Source organism: Cololabis saira, chromosome 1 (assembly GCF_033807715.1).
Source record: "Cololabis saira isolate AMF1-May2022 chromosome 1, fColSai1.1, whole genome shotgun sequence".
In the NCBI taxonomy this organism is placed as follows: Eukaryota; Metazoa; Chordata; class Actinopteri; order Beloniformes; family Belonidae; genus Cololabis; species Cololabis saira.
In genome coordinates this window covers 17412643-17435596 of record NC_084587.1, presented here as the reverse complement: position 1 = coordinate 17435596, position 22954 = coordinate 17412643, and the positions used below count along the sequence as shown (strand labels likewise).

The 22954-nt window shown below is 41.0% G+C and overlaps 1 protein-coding gene across 1 annotated transcript in view; it reads left to right on the top strand.

The window, feature by feature from the left end:
• The window catches only part of adgrl3.1 (adhesion G protein-coupled receptor L3.1), a 187812-nt gene that overhangs the window by 100710 nt on the left and 64148 nt on the right, over positions 1 to 22954 (top strand). Inside the window, exon 8 of the mRNA XM_061715075.1 lies at positions 21526 to 21957. Coding sequence (XP_061571059.1) covers positions 21526 to 21957 — 432 coding nt within the window. The remainder of the gene's footprint in view (positions 1 to 21525; positions 21958 to 22954) is intronic.

Below are 22954 nucleotides of genomic sequence, written 5' to 3'. Positions count from 1 at the left end.
AGTAGATGTAGTCAGTGTCTGGCAGCAGGAAGAACTGATTCATCTTTATACGATGACAGTTGGAAAATGCCTCAATGTGGGTTTTACGTGTGACCCATTAATGTTGAGTTTTTTTGCCAACAACTGTCAGAGCCTGTGAATAAACCTGGAAATGTATTTCAATATATGACCATGCCTAAGTGCAACACTTCAATGCGGTTTGTGGATACTTTTATTTTCAACAAAAAGCAGATATTATGATGTATCATTTTAAAGCAGAAGGGCAGGTAATTCACAACAATAATAGAATAATGACAACACATATTGTTGGCAAGCAATTTGTACTAATGAAACCATATATTGTTATTGAATAACTTTATCTATGGAGAGTTTTAAGCATATTTTATCGAGACATCATCAAGATAAATCAACCAGGGCCATTGCAACGGAACAAGAACTGTAGAAAAATAAATGTCTACATGATAAATATTGAAGAAACACTTTTTTAATTTGTTTCTTGATTGGTGCCTTCATGCCATCATGCAATCATTTCATCTTGCTGTTGGTTTGGTTCAGTCTCACTGCACTCATGACAGTTTTTCATGCCACGACAATCAGTCACTGGTTTTTTCTAAAATTCTGTGATAGAGCAACTGTATAGTAAGTAAAGCTGTAAAGTCCTTTTGAGACATAATCATCTTTGTCAATAGTCAGTTTCAGAAATCTTCAAGATGGAAATAAAAACTTCTTGATTATCTTAATTGTTTTTTAGTTGTGAGATGAGATAAAAATCAAGTGCAATGATGTAAAAGTCTGTACCCCCTCTTTTTTGTGTGTGCCTGAAATCCCTATAAAAATCTTCTGATTGTACTGGGTCTTCTTATTAGGCATTATTTAACCTCATTATAGGCTTTAATAGTCTAATTACAACATCACCCAAAAAACATGTCCCTTTATTCATCATCCTATTATTTAGTTAATAAAAAAGAAGCAAGAAAAAAAAAGAATAATGTTGCCAAAATGAAGTACCCCCTTACTATCCTCTGTAAGATTTAAGGTGCTGCAAATCATCAGCCACAACCACAGTTGGAAGAGGGAAAGACATAAGCACCAGTCTTAGAGAAGCTAAGACTGGTGCTCCACTTCAATATGGAAAAAGTTATGAAACCATTTCCTGTAAATTTTTAGTTTGATGTTTCGCAGTAAGAAAGATTATTCAGAAGTTACACATCTTTCCACAAGTATATATCCCAACAAACTTACCCCAAGATCATGCAGCGTTGCAAGAGAAATACAAAGACAGCTACATTTCAGATCTTGTAGGCCTCCCTTAGGATATTAAATGATTAATCCTGATAGCACAATTACAAGAAGACTAAGGGCCAAATCCACAAAAGGATTGCGGGGCTTTTGCGGCCGCTAAACCGGTGCAAATGAGACAAAAAGAGAGCGTCTAATTCACAAAGCACCCGCAAAGGGCGAATTGCACCACAAACTGCACTGCCAAGCAAATAGTGTCATGGTGCGCCTGTGTCATTTGCATGCATGTAAATTAGGTAATATTCATACATTCGGCCCAAAATTGCCCCCTTTCTATGCAAATAAGCCTCATTGCAAAAACCGTCTAATTCACAAAGGCCAGTGCTATTTGCCACACGCAAAAATAGTGGAGCAAATACCGTCTTTTCAAAGTGTGTATTAACTGCGCGCAAACTCACTCCTCACTCCCCATCTCTCTGTTTCTCTCTCTCTTCAATGTCATTCAAGCCTGTGTGATACTGAATGATATTAAGGGTGAAATCTATAGTCAGACATGACTGTACACAGTCAGATCAAGTGGGGTTGTGGACTTATCTCGGATTTAAAAATAAAAATAACAGGAGCTCAGGATTCATCCATACAGTAAGGGGCTGCTTTATTACAAACAATTCCACCATATAAACATATAAATCTAGAATGTGTGTGTTTAACAGCTTAATAATGTCATCACATATCACAACATATATCAGACTTATAATAAAATAGCGCTGATCGTGTCCCTGTGAAGCTCAGCGTCAGTCAGGACTTTCAGCTGCTGCTGGAGCTGCAGCCGCGGTGAGTGAGCTTGCCACCCGTCCCTTGAAATACGGAATTGTTACGTAATTGGGAATTAGAATTCATATAAAAGAGTTTATTCCGTATTTCACAATCGTCCCATGCACGTCTGTCACATACGCACACACTAGCTAAGCCTAATTATGCCTAAATAATGGTCTGCGTTAAATCGACGCAGAGCCTACGCCGTAGGGTTACGCCGTAAGGTACGCGGCGACGCGTACTGTACGGTGCGCGTGCCGCGTAACCTACGCCGTATGCTCTGCGTCGATTTAACGCGGAACCATAAATCATCCTTGAGCAGCACGGAGGGAGGAGGGGGAGCGGGGCTCCCGTCCCGTCTTCGCACAGTGTCTTGATGATTTGTAATACAGGCTGAGCGGGGGGGGGGGGGGGGGGGGTCAAAAGCATGAGTTTGGGGGGGGACATGCCCCCCCTGTTCCCAGTGGAAATTGCGCCCTTGCGCCTCACAGCGTTTTATTTTCACTCGCTTTATTTTTTATTTCTGCAGTTTTCATTATGGACCAATGTGTGTGCTGGAATATGGAGAACACTGGAAACAGCTCCGCTCACTTACTCAGACAAGGGCAAATTGCACTCAGCCGCAAAACTTTATGGGCGTGTTTGCGCCGGCATATCATTAGAGCAAAATCTTTTGTGAATAGGACCTTAAAGCGGGGCAAATTGCGGGCGCAAATGCGGCGCAATTCACAGCGCTATTTGCGGGCGCAAACTATTCTTTGTGGATTTGGCCCTAAGTATGGTGTGGTTTGAACAGTTGACAGGAGAAAGTGTCTAAAAAAGAACAGAGGAACATGATTGAAGTTCACTAAACTGTATCTGGACTAACCAACTGGAACAATGTCCCATAAACAGATGAGACTGAAGTAGAGATCTTTGCCTTAATGCCCAGGGCCTTGTTTAGTGAAAAGAGAATACAGCATTTCAACGAACACGCTTCATACCCGCTGCCAATCATGGGAGTGAAGGGGTGATAAGTAATTTAAGATTGCATGCAGTCACAAGACCTGGACACCTTCCAACCATCTATAACTTCTCTGTCTGCCAGAGTATTCTAGAGGAAAATGTGAGGCAATCATTCTGACAGCAAAACCTTGCCTGAACTTACATCATGCAACAGACAATGATCCGCAGCACACCAGCAAATCTACAGCAGAGTGAATGGAGGTTGGGAATAAAACAGTCCAATTCCAAACATCAACTCAACTGAAATGTTGTGATGGGACCTCAAGATAACTGTGCATAATTTAACACCAAAAATCTGAACTGAAGCCACGTTTTAAAGAAAAATGGACCAGAATTCCTCCGCAATGGTGTGAAAGACTGAAAAAGCCACACAGGAAATAACTACTTCAAGTTACTACTGCCACTGGTGGGCTTAGTACATATTGATTCATTGGCATACCTTGTATCGCCAACATGATATCGTTGTTTGACTTCCTTTTTCTTCTAGATAAATAATGGATTCAGCGCTAAAGGAGAGGGCACTAACTTTTGCCCATTTCCCTAGATTGAGATACTAAACAGACCATAGTACCTTATTGTCACTGTAGGGAAGACTCGGGTTTACAGGTTGACTCACTTAGATTATCAAATAGTGTGTTTTCACTGGCACTGCTGTGTCATAGTAATTTCGTATGACTAGGAAAACTATCTAGTGTCTCACTCTCAACGGTGGTGTGAGTTGCAAGTCCACCCTCCTTTCCTTCTTTCCTTCGGATGGAAGGGCTTAGGCCCCTGGAGCCTGAAGGGCTATTTGCCCAGCGTAATTGCCTTTCAGCACCTTTCTATGGAGTGGTCAAGGAAGTCTGGCTGCGTATCTTATTAAATGATGTCTGAATTAACGTGTGCTCTTACATGCAGTTAGGAGGCGTAGTACAAGAAATTATAGGCAGAGACAGCAATAAACTTGGTTTCGACCGATCAGTGTGTGAATGTGTGTGTATGTGTCAAGGATGCTGTAAAAATGTGTCTGTGTACGTGTGTTTATGCATGAATAATGACTGGTGTGCACGTGTGTTAATGTACTTACAGTACAAGTTTGTGCTTCTCAATTCATCAGTGTTTATCATGAGGGTGTGATCACTCTCATTATGGAGCTCTGGGTGTCTCAGGAGGCTCTAAAGAGGTGATCAATGAGGATTCAATGTGGAAAATGACCTCCAGTGCATAGCAACAAGCCAGACTGCTGACCAGAGGGAGATAAATACATATAATCAATGTTACACAATGTTCTTTTGCTTTCCTCTCTCTCACTCAATGAAGACAAAGAATAAATTATCAATCTTAAGTGTATGATTTTCTCATGCTTTGAAAAGTCAAGACAACTGATGTATTCTTTGAAATTCTCTTCTGTTGCTTGCTGATGCAATCTTTTTTTTCTCTGTAGTCTCACTAGACCCAGAAAAAAAAACAACATTTTAATGTTAAGCTTTACTATAAACACGGAACACTTACTATAAGCCTGTGAGAAAACATACATCGCTGTAGCTCTTTTTGCTTTCTTTAGACATTTCAGGAAACAGACCAAGGAAATGGGCCATTTGGAGGGCTGTAGCTTAACGCAAGCCTTGTTTTTGTTTCAGCTCATGTGGACTTCTTAAGGTATAAAATGATAAAATGAGGCAGGAAATGGGTCATGGCGTAAGTGAGGGACAAGGCAGCCCACCGGGGACAGAAAGTAATTGGGGTACAGCACAGAACGTATGATCACTTGGTTGTGTCTATCCGACCGGACAACAGAGGAGATAGTTTGAAAGAGTTCACTCTGAAGTACTTGCATTGTTTGATTTTTAGGAAACAAAATCCCAAGGACAGTTATTTTGTCACACACAAATGTTGCTGGCCAACTATGGAAAATGTACCTCTAATGTGGATAGATGTAATACTACTAATACCACTTAAATTAAATATAACCTAAAGTAGCTGCAAAGTGTTAAGTGATAATGGATTTTTGGAGGGACTTCTCATCATTTTGTGAATTACCTTAAAGTTAACATGAAGAAAAGGGTAAACCCCGCTCAATTTATAGCAGAATTGTTGCATATGGACCTAGCCTAAATATACAAAATATATGTTCTTGTTTATATGTTGTAATTGTACATTTACCTTGTGTAGAAAATGATTATGTAAAATGAGATACACAAATCTTCTAAACATACATACATACATAAGTAACTATAGTTTGGGAAAGCACCACTGCCTTGGGACAGCGGTGCTTGCCGGAGCACCGTAGCCAGGTGATGTGCAATCAGATAGTTTGAGAAGTCAGTGAAGTTTATCAGCTAGCCACAACACAGTTAACAGTTTCCAAAAATCTCTAATTGTTCATTGGTGTAGCTGTGAAAAGATATGGCTCTGGATTGTTTGTTCCAAATAATCATCATCATGTGACTCACTAATTTGGCCTCAGCTAGCATTCACGTTAGCTGCGGGCCACTGGTTAGAACGTGGTCTTTGTCAGTGAGCTGAGCCCTGATATTGGGACTGCTAAAATATAGATGTATCTGCTTGTTGTAAGACTGTTGCGTCTCATTTTACAAAGCTATTTGTTCATTTCTTCTTTGGAAATGTAACGTAAGCTTGAAGTGTAGCATTCCACTTCCAATGACCATATCAGGCTAGGCCAATGGGGGCTTTGACAAAGTGGGTTATTGTATGCACAGAAAAGTGAGCAGTACATTTAAATCTCAAATCAAACTCTGACAGCAAATGAGCTAAGTCCCAAAATATTGGCATATCCCTTTAAGGCCAATTCCAACACAGAATTTTAGGTGTGGGTGCTTCTTTAATTAATATGTTTGCCATCGTTATATATATAAAAGTTATATTCGAGAGCAAATGTTCAGGTCATTGTTCAACTGTCTGGGAATGTATTCCTTAAACTAGTAAGGAACTTATTGTGAGCATCTGCTGGACTCTGCCGTCTCCACTGCTACTTGACCTGCAGGCAGGTCATGTAGCAGATAGAGCTAATGATGGCATTTGCAAATGACCTCAAGCATTTTTTTCTGCATGATGTTCTAATGAAAAAACAAAACACTAACATGAAATAATATACAGCATATCAAGATAGAGAAAAATCTGTGAAAGGTCATATCGACTGACCATGGTATCAGACACTAGCAACGATATAAGTCTAATAAGCCACTTGGTAAAGTATGAACAGGGAAATGAGGGATCACTTAAGCAGATACCATGAATGTGTGTAAAGAATAAACTCTGTAGTGAGTTCAGTTACAGTTAAATGTTTTTAAGAAAAAAGGAAGGCTGGCACACTGCTTATCCTGGACACTGATTAGAGGTTTTCTTTGTACCTCCATGTGCGATCAAGTAGGCTATGAAGTTAAAAAAAAAAAAATATGAAGTTTTTTTTTTTTTTTTTATCTTCACAGCACTGACGAGAAATAGAAAAATCAGCATTGATCTTGTAACTAACACCTCAGTGATGTTGGATGTGGAATGAATGTTCAAATAGCTATTCAAAAGGTGAAAATCAGGTTTTCAACTTTGGTATTTAGGTAAAATGTCTTATTATTTTTCTTTTCTCCCTTAGCAGAACTACAAAATACATTTGTTGGGGCATTATGATTTTTATTGCACCATCTCCACCTGACCGCAAGCTGACATCACTCTCACTCACCGGTGGCCGTGAACGTCACCGGCAGTAATGTCCGTTCACATTGACCATTTAAAGGAAGACAGCATGTTGTAGCTGCAGGGCAACACTTTAAATTGAACAATGAAAAACAGAGACGGTGTACCGGATATGCAGTAGCAACAACAGCCATAAGTGTGCTAGCAGCTAGTGCTCTTGGCTGTTGTCACTTCCATGATGAAATAGTTGCTTGGCTGCCACTATATATAATAATTAAATGTGTGATTTATCTTGGCACATATGGTAATATATGCAGTAAATGTTATTGTTATAATTTTAGAGCTCCAAATATAAGCTCTTCTACCGCACCGCAGGAGTCCATAAAAGTGTATCTACAGGTAGATACTCCTCATTTAAATGCAAAGCTAAGTACAAACAGCTCCAGTGTGTTTGCTTTGGCAAACTGTGCATGCTCTTTGGGCAATACATCTTCTCAGACAAAAAGAATTATGCTAATTTAAAGCTAACTATAACCTCCTACATCACTGCCCCCTTTATTTGATTGTTCTGCAGTTTTGTACTGTTCACGGTCCAGTTACGATCACACTTGCTGACAGCTGACCCCACCACTGAAAACATGTACAGTCTCTGTCAAATGGTGGTGTCAGGTCAGCATCCTCTGTAGACATGAAGCAGCCTGCGGACACACGACAGCCTCCTCTCGGCTGCAGTTATTTATCTGGCCAGTCTTTTTATTTTTCTTTTCTTTAATGGGACTCTATACGGGCCTTCAGTTCATTTTCAATTCACATTATTTGTACAGCACCTATTAGCACCAAAAGTAATCTTGAGGCAAATAATCAACCAAGCTAAATGCAAGTCCAATTAAATACAGTCTGGCATATCACAGGAACCGGTTACTTTTAAAACCAGAGTCTAAAGATTTTTCATGTTTTTTTTTTTTATTAATCCTGAACCATTTCCTGCCGCTGTGGATACGCACGCAAAAATGTTTAAGCGAGTAGCTCAGCGTCATGGATGTGCTCCATTATCTGATACCCGATCTAGCAGTTGGTTAATATTGATTCCTAAAATCCATGTTAAAATTGGATTGGTGTATCCCTAAATTGTACTTATATGATGCCAGTTCAGAAATTGCATTGAATCTTCACTTTGATGCAATCCCCCATGGTGAACTGAACATGGACCGGATGGTTGCCAAAAGTGGAGAGGAAAAACTCCTTGTTAAAAGACTTCCAGCAGAACCAAACTCAGGAGGTCTGGTTCTGATAAGTTTCTCTTCCTCTCAAAAAAATAAAAAAAGAAACTTTCAACAGAACCGGGCCGAGGAAGGATAAGCCACCTGCCTCAACCACTTAGAGCAAGAGTGAGCTATTCCTGGTCTTCGAGGGCCGTCTCCTGCACATTTTAGATGTTTCTCTGCTTAAACACAACCCTGATAGACGCGTCTGTGTCATAACCAGACTCGTGTACCCCTTGATGACTATATATAATGATCTTTAATTGGTATCAGGTGTGTTAAAGCAGGGGAACATCTAAAACGTGCAGGACACGGCCCTCGAGGACCAGCAATTGCCCACCCCGGACTCAGAGGGGGGAAAGGACAAAATGCCGACAGGCACAGAGAAAATTATCAAGGGATGTTTGGTATGATTAAAAAAGAAAAAAAATACAGCTCTTTACTAATTTAAAGCTGGACAAAGTATCACTCCTGAAGCATTTTTGTACTGAACAGCTTCTATACATTTCAGCAAAGCCCTGGCGTTGGTGGTTGTGATAAGACATCAAACGCCGCTTCTCAAAAATGGGTCTTTCTCGTTAATAAGCAAAAACAGAGTTTGGAGGGAAGTACTTTTAGCCCTCAAAGTATAAATTATTTGAAAGAAAAAGAAAGAAATGACCCTGGTATTAAAAAATATGTGTGGCCTAGTGTGATATATTTCAGAGAAGGCTCGCTTGAAGCATAAGAATTTAAACATCACAGGGAAGGAAAAAAATGAGGCAGGTTCAGTTCACCTTGGGCTAACAGATAATATTAAGGCTTATTCCAATGTATTCTATCGCAGTGTAGATTCAGCATGCAGTAGGAAATTATCTTTTTCAAATGTGTATTCTTTCTCTCTCGGTACTTAACAAGAAAGCAAACTGCCTCTCGACATCTATTGTTTCCCCTGTCTGTTTTTGTTTTAGTCTTTGTCTGTTAAAGCCTTTTCTTTCTCTCAGACACAGAAACATTGACTCACAATGACAGGAATCTCAAAATTTCCTTTTTCCTTCTCATGCATTTTTCTGTTTAACTCAACATTTTCCCCCCTTTATTTCTCCCTGTCCTCCTTATCTCCCGGCTAATCTGCCCTCCTTCCCTGCTCCCAGTTTGTTTCCACATCACACAGGACTATTTCATCAAGTTTCCTTAGATGTATATATTATAGAGGCCTAGTGAGCTGAATGCCTGTGCAAAGCCGGAGTCAAAGTCACTTGTCTCTGCACCACTCTTTTATTTCCACCCCACAATCCCCGAATGCTCGCTCATTCTCTGCTGTTTATGGAGTTGTTTCATCATGTCTTCTTGCATGCATTTTAGAGGCTTGCCCTGCGCAGCGTGGCTCCAATGAAACATTTGAATAATTTATCACCACAGTCTGCCTTGCCACACTTTAGAAAGTTTTCCCAACAAAGTCACAAAATTATTCATGTTATCTGCATCTTCGAGATGGAGGGGGGCTAAAACTGAGAGCGTACCAACTTGTGCGCACTGCGTTTCCCATCTGGTTCCCCTCTCTTTCTAAAGCTACCCCACTTCAAGTTATTTTTTAATCTTTCTATTTCTTCTCAGCTTCCTCAGATGCTCAAATCTTACAAATACTTGATTTTACATTTCCCTAGCCTTGACCCATTGCCACGTTTGGTGAGCCTTTACTTTAGGTCGTGATTTCTGCAGTGTGGAAACAGCTTTCTTAAATTTGCTCTAAAAAGACAATATATCTGAATGTTTCCCAGAGCAATGGCGCAGGATTGTTTTACTCTGAGGTATATCAGCAAAGTTGATAGAGGTAGAAATAATATTACAGTATTTGTATAGTGCTTTTCAAAAGTTTCAAAGTTTCTGATGGAAGCCGGGCACAGACCAATTGTACAAGATAAAATTTGAATCTTGACAAGTCAAAGAAGCAATTGCTGAATTGTGATAGAGCAGAGGACAATATCAAAGTCTGAGAAAGGAAATAATTTATACTTTTCAACAGAGCTCTTGAATACACGTGTAAATTAAATCTTCAAAATAATAATAAAGCATTTAGAGTCCAATGTCGGTATTTTTTCCATTTAATTTTATTAGTTCATATTACAGAGTAGCAACGACGGTAAAATGGTTGAAGTTCCTCCACAAAGTTCAGGGTCTCATCTTCTTTCTATATACTGTACTCTTTTTTTGTCGTCAGGGCATACATATAATCCTAGCTTAAAAATGAAAAAAGCATTCCTTTCATGAAGTGTTGCCTAGCTTCTGCGGACCTCTGTCCCTTCTGTCGGCAACAACGAGCCAAAGTAAGTTTGTCTCTTGAAACAGCTACGACTTGTTTTACTGTATACTTCCTACACATAAACAACTGAAACCACAGTGGACATCACTGACCTCTGCGTCCCAGAAGCTGTGCAGTCCCGCTACCATCTGCTTTTTTGTCTGATCCAGCGCAGTTTCAGAAGTAGAGCGGAGCCTTTCAGAGTGTTGCCTGTTTGGCTGGATCAAACTGTGGGGAAATCTCTTGTGAAAACATTTGATGGGTGACATGGCTAATTTTTCGTAAATGTACGGGTCAGAGCCTGCTCTTGAACTCCCCACGCTATTCTTGTGTTTGACTTCCTGCCAGCTTGATTTGCTGTATGTAAGTTGATGCAGACCAAAATTAAGTAAGTAAGCTGCTAAACAGTGCCATGGGTTGCCACACTAACTACGACAACATGGGGCATCTTGCCAGCCGGCGGGGCCCAGGTGCATGAGATCCTAAATACTTTATTGTCATTATACATGGGTACAGTACTAGTTATTTTACAGTCATATAATTCCGGCAACAGCTCAAAAAACATTTTTAATAACACTAACCCAAATCAATATCGAATCGAATCAGATCGAATCAAATCCTGATAATCGATTCTGAATCTTAAGAATTAAGATCAAATCGATTCTTGACATTTTAATCGATACCCAGCCCTACCGAAAAGCTTTAGTTATTACGACCTAGAGATCGCTTTCGTACCTGGTCCTTATTCATGTCAAAGTGCCGACCAAAAGTTCACCTGATGCACATGTGGACCGAAACAAAACAGGACTAGAAGCCTACAATCACACTGAATTACGGGTAGAATCTAATTTCTGTGGAATCAACACTGAGCTACATCACATGATTTGAAGTTGTATATGATTAGTGCACGCAAAACCCTGCACTGCTTTGAATTCTCTCTTTACTTGACAGGGATGTTGCACAATATCTACAATAGTACCTGAGTTAGCTGGCAGCTAATTTGCATCTGTATTCCCTGGAAAGACACAACAAACAACCAATCAACACAGTTGTGAAAACATAATGACAACACAGGAAAAGTTTGGACAAGCAAATATTAAAAAATCTAAATAAAATTAAAACATGACAATGAAACAGAAAACCAATCTAGGAAAAATACTGTTTTGTCATTGGGCCCTCAGTGACTTGAATGCATTAAAATGTCTCTCTCCAGCTAAAGCTACACTTTTGTTTTTAGCTAGACTGACAAAAGTAACATAAAGAATGATTAGTATCAAACACTTGCACACAACACAAGATCTTCCTGGGTTTGTATGGCAAACACATCTAACCAATAAGAGGTGATAAGAGGTGAAGAGGTGAAATTGAGGTTGTTTGACATATATTGGTACATTTGGATTTTTCTATGTCCAAAAAGGAACCCAACTAAGCTGAGAATGTTACAAGTTTACAATCTCACCAAGTGGTTCAGACCTAACCAAACATACCTGGGCCTGAAAGCCCCCCTGAACCTACAGGCTACAGGGGAACCTTTGGGCTAAAAACTGCAAACGCTTCCTTATGCTGCTTCAAAGGACATCACTTATGACTTTATCTGAAATTGGTCAATCAATTAAGAAATAAAGCAGATTTGGCCTATTCAGATTACTGCAGCACTTTTACGTGAAGATGATTCATCAATTTAAAAATCTATTTCATAATTTTATCAGTTTTAATATCACCACAGTACTCTTACAGATGTGTGGCAGCCTTTGTTGCTCAGTTTTGCGCACCGCTGTGTTGAACTATTCAAATCTGTCCGCTTGCCTCTTAACGATCGCAATTACCGAAAGAGATTAGAATAATAAATATTCAAAAATCAGACAGAATTGAAAAACACCTTTTTTTTTTACGTCTTTTCTTTTCTTTCTTGACATTTCCATGCTTTGTTTTAAGCTTAATTTTTCTGTTGAGTCATACAGAGATTTGAAAGAGAACTTTCAATGTTAAAAATTTAACAGTGTTTTAATCAAGACTGAAGAAGTGTCAAAAGTGACATCACCCTTTTTTTATTACAACCTAATTGAACATCACAATTTTATTGTATTTTATTGAACTGCAGATAAATAGAAATGACCTTTGGTTGCCACTCTGTCAGGTTACAGAAATATGGGCTGACCGTTGACCTCGGACTGGTTGAAATCACAGACTTCTATCTCCAAAGGAAGTCAAGCATAAAGTATCTATTGTCTTCACCCCCAGCTCTCGGCCCCCTCTCTTTCCTCTTCTGTCCTCCACTGTTCTCTCCGTCATTCTCCTCTTTGGCACCAGATTGCAATCAAGTAGGAGCAGTGCAGGAAATGCTGGAAACAAGCTTAAGTGGAGAGAATAACAACAGCTAATGCTTGAGGTGGAGACCTTCTTTCACCAGTTCACTGATTAGACTAACCCTCGGCACATTTATGGCTTGTCAGGTCAAATTGTGTGTGTCTGTGGGCATCAGGGTGCATTCTGGCCGCGTGAAAATAAACACGTGCTTATTCAGCATGTGTTGTTGTGGTTCACAGAGGCAGAACCTTTGAATTGATAATCTTAAAACCCTGCTTTTAAACTTATCACTACCCCATTAGATGCAACAGGCCTTGATCAGCCACTGGTGCAGAAAGGGAACCAGCATTTTTCCCTTCACGTCATTTACTGAGGGAAATACTTGTGTTCCCAAATCTTGACTTATCGTCATTATTTTTTTTATCAGTGACTTCATTTTGGGTTTCATTAGGAACACAACTTGTTCTGGTTTACCACTTTAATAACAAAAAGTGATAATTGACTAAATGCTGTAAGATAGATAAAAACAGAATTTAATCTGGGTTTTTATTGTCTTGTTTTGTTTGCGTTAGTATCTGTGATGCTGTTGTTTTGCATTTTATTCTGAAAACTATTTGTTACAACCTTCCTTTTTTGCAACAATAGTCCCACTTCTGGACTGAAGCCAACCTAGCAGTAGGAAAAGCAACAGTTCGTCGACTGACCACTGGTAGCTGGCTCCATGTTCAGCATATTTACTACCTGATTCAAAGAAACAGTTCAGGCCTCCATGTCTGGATTTCACATCCATGTCAACCATAAAAGAAGGCAACATTGTTATAGATCTGACATAATTAGATGAAGCAACAAATCTCTGTGTATTTAGTTGCTAATACTTTATGTTCATTCTGATCATATCTCTCCAAACAGGTCTATTTAAAAGGTTTCTCCCGCAACAACATCCGAAACAAGCGCTTTCAGAGCTGAAATGAGGACTAGTAGCATTAGCATTATACAGCCTGCGTAATTCATTTTACCAGACGTGGTATAAATACAAAATTCACCCTGTTTCCTTTTCAGACCAAAACCATTCTTTGAACCAGATTGTAAATATGTTTATTTGTGCTGCAAATATATGGACATTTTATCATGGGGCTCAATGGTGATTGACCCCTAGTGGTTGGTCGATTAACTAAACTAAAGCCACTTCCTGGTTGCATCGAATACAGTATGTGGGGACATAAATTACACTGATTAACTGGATTGCAAATGGATATTTGCAGATAGCACAAAGTCTTACAAAGATGTGATTTTCATTTGATTCAATCCAAGAGCAAACCATTGATATGAAAGGATATTGTATGCCAAGTGAATTGCAGTAAAAAACATTTTTTAAAGTGTCTCACCTTTTTGTTTCTGTTTTCAACTAAATCATTAAATGAAAAATGACCAGTCCTTTAATAAACATAAAAAAATAAATAAACAAACTATTAAAAGCTTCTTGAAAACAGGCATTGATTCATTTGTGGATTTTCTTTCATTTTGCTTTGATGCTGTTGGATCATTCATCAGTAAGTTGATGTATTGATTGGGATTGATAGATTGTCACACCGCTACAAATTAGCAAGAGCAATGTAGCCACTTGGTCTCATCATTCTGTTTGTGTATATGTTTATAGTCCTGTGTCTCCCTCTCCCCTTGTGGTCCGTCTGTTCGCTGCTTCAGCACTGTTTCCATGTACATATATGGTCTATTTCCCTGTTCCGGTGACGAGTATGTATCTTGTTCAGTCCCCTGGATTTGGGGAGTTCCCTGGAGTAGCAGCACTTTTCTTTGGTTTTGGTTTTTTCCAATTGAAGCGTTTTCTTTGAGACTTATCCACCTGCTTCCCGTCTTCTCCGCTTGGGACCTGCCACGATTGTGACACTCGCGTAATGACACCAGTAGAGAGTTTACATGCCGTTTGCTTGTTGCTTTTACATGTTGCTGTCTCTTAAACAGTAGTCAGAGTGAGTTATGTGCTCCTTTCCTATCCTTGTAAGTGTAGTCTGGTCAATCAGAAACATAATAACTGGGGGTAATAAACACTCCAAGTGGCCATTTAACAGGGTAGAAAACATTCCGAGATGGTTGACAGCTGTACAACCAAATAGATGTGATAGGAAACTGTAAATGTGTGAATAGTTTTACATTTATTTAAATATATAGTGCATCCTATATAAACTAAATTCCTGGTGCAGCAAGCCTTTACACTATACCAATGTGTGTTTAATAAGTAGGTCTACACTCCTAACTCTTGCGTTTGTCTTCTCCAACTTCATTCATCACCTGCTCCTCTGCTTATCTCCCGCTCTCCCAAATAGATTGCGACACTCCCGTCTCTGCAGACTGAGCTCTGCTTCAGAGAGTCTGCTGCACCTGTTCGTTGCCTGCGTTGTGTCCTTATCTACTGGATAGTCCCAGCCAAACCCTCCGCATGCATTTGGCCTCTGCACCACTCCTCCTCTGCCAAACAGCAGATGCCAAATTAAGCAGGGCTAGCCAGGACAATAGGGTGGAAAGGAAGCCTGCACCCTTGCAGGAAGTAAATACAATGAGGTGATCGGCTAACACAGCACCTCCGTTGCTGCATTCTCCTCAATATTTTTAGTTTTGAAATACAGAATAAAGGGCTTATGAGACATAGTAATAAAGTGGTGAGAAAAGTGATGTATCGAGCTTCTTGCTACAGGCTACGACGCTCATCCTTGCACATTAATATGATTTTCTTGGATGCCTTCTGTGCATGCATGCCAGTTGTGTTTGCAAAATTAACATAAAAATCAGCAACCTCAGTCTTGGCTTTACAAAGACAATCCCCGATGAATCCTTATGGAGACAAAAAAAAAAGGAGAAAAGTTTTTTGCTTTTAGCTTATTGCTTTGAACGTGGGAACTTTGACTGATTAAGAAAGAAATGAATAATTGGCAAACTTGCTGCAGATGCCTCCAACCTCGGCAGAGGGATGATTCTGCAATTGACAGGCGAGCCAGCAAGAGACTGATCCGCCATGTGTCTGTATGTGAAGCAGGACTGGTGGAAAAGGGTGTGGCCTTAAAGGAGGTTCTATTACCGGTACTTCATATTTTTATATATATATATATATATATATATATATATATATATATATATATATATATATATATATATATATATATATACACACACATTTGTGTGTGTGTGTGTCTTAAAGCATCTCTCCTTTGAAGTACTCCATTCTGTCTTATCAGCAGACTTGAGCCACTCGCCACGAGCTCTCTGTGTGTATTAAAAAGCACATTTCTGTTCAAGAGTGTGCACAACTGAGGGAAAAGTGAGTGTCTGTAGAAGTGTGTGCAGGTTTGTGTGCTGTCCAGCCATAGGGGAAGTGTGTTATCGCAGTATGCAGCCCCGTTCCGTGTGTGTGTTACTATCCAGCCTAGAAAGCAAAGAGCCCCCCTAGTCAGATTATCATCTTGCCATTTCTTTCTTCTGTACCCCTCTGGATCCATCCCTCCCTCCCTCCCCATACCGCGCGAGATTGCCTGCGAGTATGTGCATGCACTCAAATACAAGGGAGAAGTTTCTTCAGTCTTAGTTGCAATCACCTTTTTTTCCCTCTTTGCTTTTTTTTTCTTTCGCTGTCAGTCTGGTGCTTTTGTGTGTTTGTTTTTTTTGTCTGATGGTGTCGAAAACGTCCCGGAGAAGTTAGTGTCTCCTCTCTCTCTCCCCTTTGCCTTCTACCTCTTTTGTTGTGGATTTATGATCCCCCCGTTTACCAAGAAAGAAGTCAAGGAGAGCGTTCAGGGTACCAGAGCGCAGACAGACAGGCTTACCCAAATAGAGACACCGCCTCACACAGTTGTATATTCACACACAAACACTCACTCAGCGTCAGTCTGCATGCGAGATGAACAGCATCCCGGGCTGATGGGCAGCATCTATGTGGCCCCATCCACTGTGGTGATAGATGACATCTTCAGGTATTAGTTATACTGCCAGCCTGCCATTGTCTTCTCCTCTGTGCACAACAGGTTTGGAGAATTGATTAAGAATCCTCAGCCTGAAAGTGTAGATGTATCGTTTTCAAGCGCTCTGTTAACTAACATACACAAGACGACACCATTTATGCGACCGCAACGTGCCGATGCTGTGCAAAGGTAGTTATCACTGACAAGACCCCCCCTGACCCCCTATGTTTATGAAACCTCCAGTTCCATAAATATAAAGCAGCATAAATATAAAGCACTTTGTAAAGGATATTGTGAAATTCATATGCAGGCATATTTAAGGCTTCCAGACTTTCAATGACGTTCTGCTACTTTCACCCTGGATGTCTCTTCCTTGAAATAATAAATGGAAACTTTGTGTTCTGAATGATGATTGGTGATTGGAAAAAAGGGAGAGAAGATCAAACATGGCTCTGTCTTTAATCCTATCTCTACAATTTTAATCAAATCACTTAAATGTAACAAATTGCATGGCAATTTATCACTCCATATTTCAAGTCACACGCATTTTTATCACCTCTTTTTTATCAGTTCATTCCTGTTACAGGGTCTCAGCGCTTTATGAGGAGTCAATCTGTTAATTTAAGTCATCAGATGATGAAAAACTAGAGTTGTTTACCAGTTTTATTGATGTGATAATGTATGTTATGGTTTTGAAAACACATATTGCTTTTTTTTTATGTGAAACAATATTGTTGCTGAAACTTTAAAATGACAGTTTGTTTCACTGAATCTTCAATAAGAGTAGTAAAGCCCAAAACCTGGACTGCACATTATAGTTTTTTTATTGTATATGAATTTCATCATTTTGGGATGTTTAATTAAAATTGGAAAAACTTAATTTACTGTCATATCGATCTGGAGATTATTGCCCAGCCCTAAACAGTATAATTAATGCTGCTGTGTGACCTTGTGCTGGGGGCATTCATCAGCATTGCACAGCAGCCGTGGAGTCGGACTCCGAAAATGTTAACTTTCTCTCGTTGCTGCAGTGCAGTGAATGCCTTTAATGCAAATGGAGTGCAGAGGCAGTGAATGTGATAACATAGAACGTCGCCCTCCAAACATATGTAATGCATAGATATGCATGCATGACATCCCTCATACTGAATTTTGAACCCTCTTTTTTTTCCTTTTTCTTGTTTAGACACCAGGGGTTTCAGTAAAGGGCGGATTGTTTAGTTTAGCTGAAGCTGCCATAACGCATTTATCCAAGCCTAAATACGGGGAGATATGTCAGCCCCCATGAGTGTAACCTGGACTTCTTCTTTATAAATGTTTCATGAACATGTTATGTCACGCTCCTTTAGTTCCCCACAGCCTTGAGTGATGCGAGTGATGAATTCATCACATCGCAAGATAAAGTGCTGCAAAAGAGCAAGCAAAGGAAGACAACAAAAAACACGGCGGCGTGTGCACGTGAAAGAAGGCTCTCGGATATCAGGGAGAGTAAAGGATGTGTTTGAAAGTGAAAGAGCATTGTTAGCGAGGGAAAAAAATTCTACTGCAAATGTCAGACGCAGAGAAGAGGATAGAAAAGAGGGATAGAGTCACGGGCAGCAAAGTGCCGTGGCCCCCTGCCTGTGATGCTAGCAGACTTTTGTGCTACCGCTCCGGTAAGCTGCCAGCCGCTGTGTTATCTGCCCTGTACTCAAATGACAGCAGACATCAGCCTCCGACACACACATACACACACCATTACTCTCCTATTGTTGTGGCAGGGCCTCCCTAATGGAGCTTCCCATTTGAGTCCAGATAGGCACACCCAGCCTCTCCCTTCATAAGTACACACAGTCGCACAAACACAGCCAGACTGACAGCTAGTCCCCGGGCCGCCGCCGCCGCCGCCGCCACGCATGATTGATGGCGACGTTCCGTGGAGAATGCATGAGCCGGGGCGGCGGCGAGTCAGGACCGGGGAAGTGCACGCTTTAGGTACAGAAGCACTCCAGAACAAACCTATGAGATGTTGCATGGCTGTCAGTCAAGCAGGCAGACAGAAAGTTGGAGAAAGACAGAAACATGCAGAGAATATTTTGTTTTTAATTAAACTTAAAAATCCACAGGAAGGTATCTTTTCGGTTCACGGTAAATAATGAGCACCCACTCGTTGTTACCACCCGCATTCTCACACTTCAGTCTCCGCTCTCACACCTTCCCATCACCCCCAAAGGAACAAAGATGCAAAAAGAGAACATTTATCAAAACACTGCAGAAAAGAGGAACTAATTATATGCATACCCCAAAGCATGCCTAACAGAAATCTAGTCCCTGAAGACTTACTTCATGTTGTGCATGTCGTTACCTCATGTTGATTATGCTGTGGAAGCACATAGTCCATATAATATACTCACTTGACCCACATGTGCAACTATATGCCAGGTTGTAATGAGCTAGGATTCTGAAAGTCTTGACAGTTGCATCCCCGTTGAGAGTTGAGCCATGACAACTCTGAAACCATTCAGCGGCATGGCCACCATGATGTAGAGCACAGTATAGCCTCGGGCACTTCACGAGAAAAACAAGTGCCAATGCTTTTGCACATTTCATGAAATCAACAATTTCACCATCAAGAGTATAGAGTAAAGTTGCAAACTTTTTTCCAGCAGAAAATGACTGTAAGGTAACGTGATATAAGTGTCCGGGTACTTAAAGGGATTGTGACATGAAAAACACATTTTTCTTGATTTTTTGTGTTTAGTTGGGTGTCTTGATATCAATTACACCCAAAAAAAACGAACTTTTAACATTCGGTGTATTGTGTGCCTTCTGGGAATTTCCGCATAATTATGCAAAAACGGCGCATATGGTTGGGTGGCGGACCGTTACGTATAGACCCGCTAAATCACCGCCCCCTCCACCCAGCTCCCTGCCCATCAGCACTGGTTGGGAGGAGGAGCGGGGCAATGATTGACAGGAAAGGGGGAAAAGGACGCGTTTTTCACAGGCAAAAAACACCGTCATAAAAAAAGCCAGGCATGGAGTACTGGAGTGAAGTTTTTCTTGTTACACCCTTTTAGACACATTTGAGGGATATTGGCCAAGACTTTTAATAGTGTTAAAAGCATGTTAAAAATTATGTCACAATACCTTTAATAGGCTTAATAGGTCTTTTGATTAAGTTAATACAATATTAGATCGAGATAAACGCACAATATATTCCACTAGAACAAAAACCAAGCAAAGATGCACATGCAGTGTGTCAAAAAGTGAGTTTACACTTACTGCTTCCGCTGGAACAAAGAAGGGAACGCACCAGCCAGCTGCTGCTAATAGCATGCATTAAATGATCATCAACGGACGTGAACATCTCTATAAAAGCAGAAAACTTGGCAGTTTGTTAGTATAGAAGTGTCCATTAACACAATGCTAAGGAGAAAAGACATCAACCAGTGGTCTTAGAGAAGCAATTGTTGCCGACCATCAACCGGGGAAGGCTTATGAGGCGATTTCCAGATGATGTGGAGTCCATTATTCTGTGGTGAGAAAGATTATTCCAAGTGGAAAACATTCAATACTGCTGCCAATTTTCCAAGGATCAGATGTCCCATCAAGTTCACCCTAAGGTCAGACTGCAGAGTGCTCAGAGTGAGCATTGCAAAAAAAAAAAACTCAGACTTTACAGGCGCCAGTTAGCATGATGGATGTTAAAATTTATGACAGTACAATCAGAAAAACACCGTCCAAGTCTGTATAGTTTGGAAGGATGGAGGGCTGCATGGCAGCATGGCTTAGATTTGTTAAGCTGTGTCTGAGCAAGACTTGTTTCTGACCCTTTTTGCCAGTGCTGTGTTGCAATCACCAAATACGGTTAATACCCACTGTGAAGCAGGGTGGTGGAAGGATGATGATTGGGCTTGCTTTTGCAGCTAGGGACCCGGGCACCTCACAGTCGACCGAGTCAGTCCCGCAAATCTCCATGAAAACTTTTGGAACCACATGTGAGGCCATCTGTCAGACAGCTAAACGCCAGCCCTCTATAGCCCTCAAACTGGCTGAAATGTTCTTGTGGGACCTTGGGAGGACTCTGCATTAGTGGATGCCTGCAAACATCAACGTACGGAAGCAACATTGTAAAGACAAGTTTGACAGAATTCCTTCACACTGACGCGACAGACCGATATCATCATGGAGAGAATTATTAGTTCAACGTGTTGCGGTTGAAAGCAGTTCCACAAGCCGCTGGAGAATACTTTTTCCCACACTGCTTCTGCGTTCGACTTATTTTTTTTGTTGAATAAATAATGACATTGTGCAATATGCAACATGTTGTTCTACTCAGGTTGTAATGAGTTCTAAGCCCATATGAGTTCCAAAGGCCTTGTTACTGATAGACTAATAATGAAATTCTAAAGCAAAGTAGCAGAAGGTAAGGTAACAGGGACATTAACACCTTCTCTCCATCTCCTGATCCATTCATTCTTCATCGCCGTCCCTTAAACAGGGTCAGTGTGAATAATTGAGCCGTGGTACAATGAAATATTGAGGTTGAAAGGGTGTGCCGTGTGCATTTAGTCGCCTTCCTGCCTCTCGTGATGTCATCAGTTATGAATCATGCATGTCACCGAAAGAATGTTTTTTCCGCCAAGTTAGGTTGCGGAACCGCAGCTGTGTAATTCTCCCCTCAGGAAAGACTGTTTATCTATCAAAGAGAAAAGAAAAGAAACCAAACCATTAATGTTTTGGACTTGAGGTCACATTATTATCAGAATTAAAACGCCACCGCCACAAAAAAGAACCAGAATATTTCCATTGCATTGAAACATGTTCTACTCTTGAAAGTGATAAATAACCTCACACAGATGTGACATGCGACTGTAGTGACAAGAGGCAAAACAGTGACATTTGGAAGTCATCAGGAACATGAGCTACTCGCTGTCACAGCTATTTACTGCTGTGTAAATGAATGCCTGCAAATGTGTTTGTGTCTGCCTTTCTGTCTCTGTGAATTTAATCTGTGTCGTCGTTTTCTCTTTAGACTACCGCCCGCCACCAAACCGAGGAGGAGGTGGAGGAGGAGGGGGAGGAGGAGGAGGACTGGGCCCGATGGGTGGCGGAGGTTCCTCGTCCTCATCCACCAGCCGTGCCACGACCACGCGTTCCCCTCCCTACTACACAACCCCGAGGCCCCTGCTCACCACCTTCCCCGGCCAACGGTATCGGACCACCACCACCGTCCGCCAGCCCGTCTTGATTCCCGCCGGAGGTTCGCCTTCTGACACCAATCAGATTCCAGATACCATTCAGAAAGGTGGCCGGTCCCCTCCGGTGCAAGTCCCGCCCGCTGCCCCGCAGCCCCCTGCCCTTCCACCGCAAGACTTCTGCAGTCCGAGGGTGACGGCTGACATATCGTGGCCCCGGACGCAGCAAGGCCAGACAGCCAAGCAGCCCTGCCCTGTAGGAACGCTGGGTAAGTCGGCTACAAGGGCAGATGCAAAGTGTAGGGTCCAGCTGGCACGACCATGGATACAGTAATCCCTCGCTATAACGCGGTTCACCTTTCACGGTCTCGCTGCGTCACGGATTTGCATCGTGCATTGTGTTCTGCATTCTGATTGGCTAAACAGTCTCTCCTCTTCTTCACTTCTGGTTTCAATAAAGTTGGTCGCTTAGCAACAATGCTGAGAACGGCCAATGAATGTCAGTGAGCAGCTCAAGAACGGGACCCTTTGATGAATCTTTCATTACAGTTCTCAAATATAATCGATGGTGGCATGTCGGTTTATAAGAATCTTTTTGCCAAGAAGAAAAAAGAGCGACAACTACCCATAAATATGTTCTTCTCTTGAAAAAACACACCTGAACCTGAGCGGAGTCAGGATGCAGCGGCAGTCAGAATTTGTCCTATTATTATTTTTTTTCATAACATTTTTTCATTTTCCCCCTTTCAAATCCAATTAATCGGGTCGTGGTGGGCGATGCTGATCTCCGAAATTTGAAGACTTGTATAATAATTGTTGAAAAAAAAAAAAGGTTGCTACTTCACGGATTTCTCTTATCACAGGGTTTTTTTGGAACATAACTCCCGAAAAACAAGGGATTACTGTATATGTTAAGTGGCTATGACGAAACCTTGTTCATAGTCGTTGAAAATCTCGTCATTACTTGCCAAATATACGAATGAAAATGTTAATAAATACAACAGCAGTCATGTAAGACAGTGTTTCCTAACCCTGGTCCTCGGGTACCCCTGCCCTGGATGTTAGAGACGTTTCCCTGCTTCAGTACACCTGGGTCATCATCAGCTTGTCATCCAGGTCTGCACAACTCTGTCAATGACACAGCCATGTCTATCAGCAGGGAAACATCTAAAACATGCAGGACAGTGGTACTCGAGGACCGAAGTGGGGAAACATCGATGTTAGGGATATTTCAGTTGCAAAGATGAAAACAATTGTACACAAAAA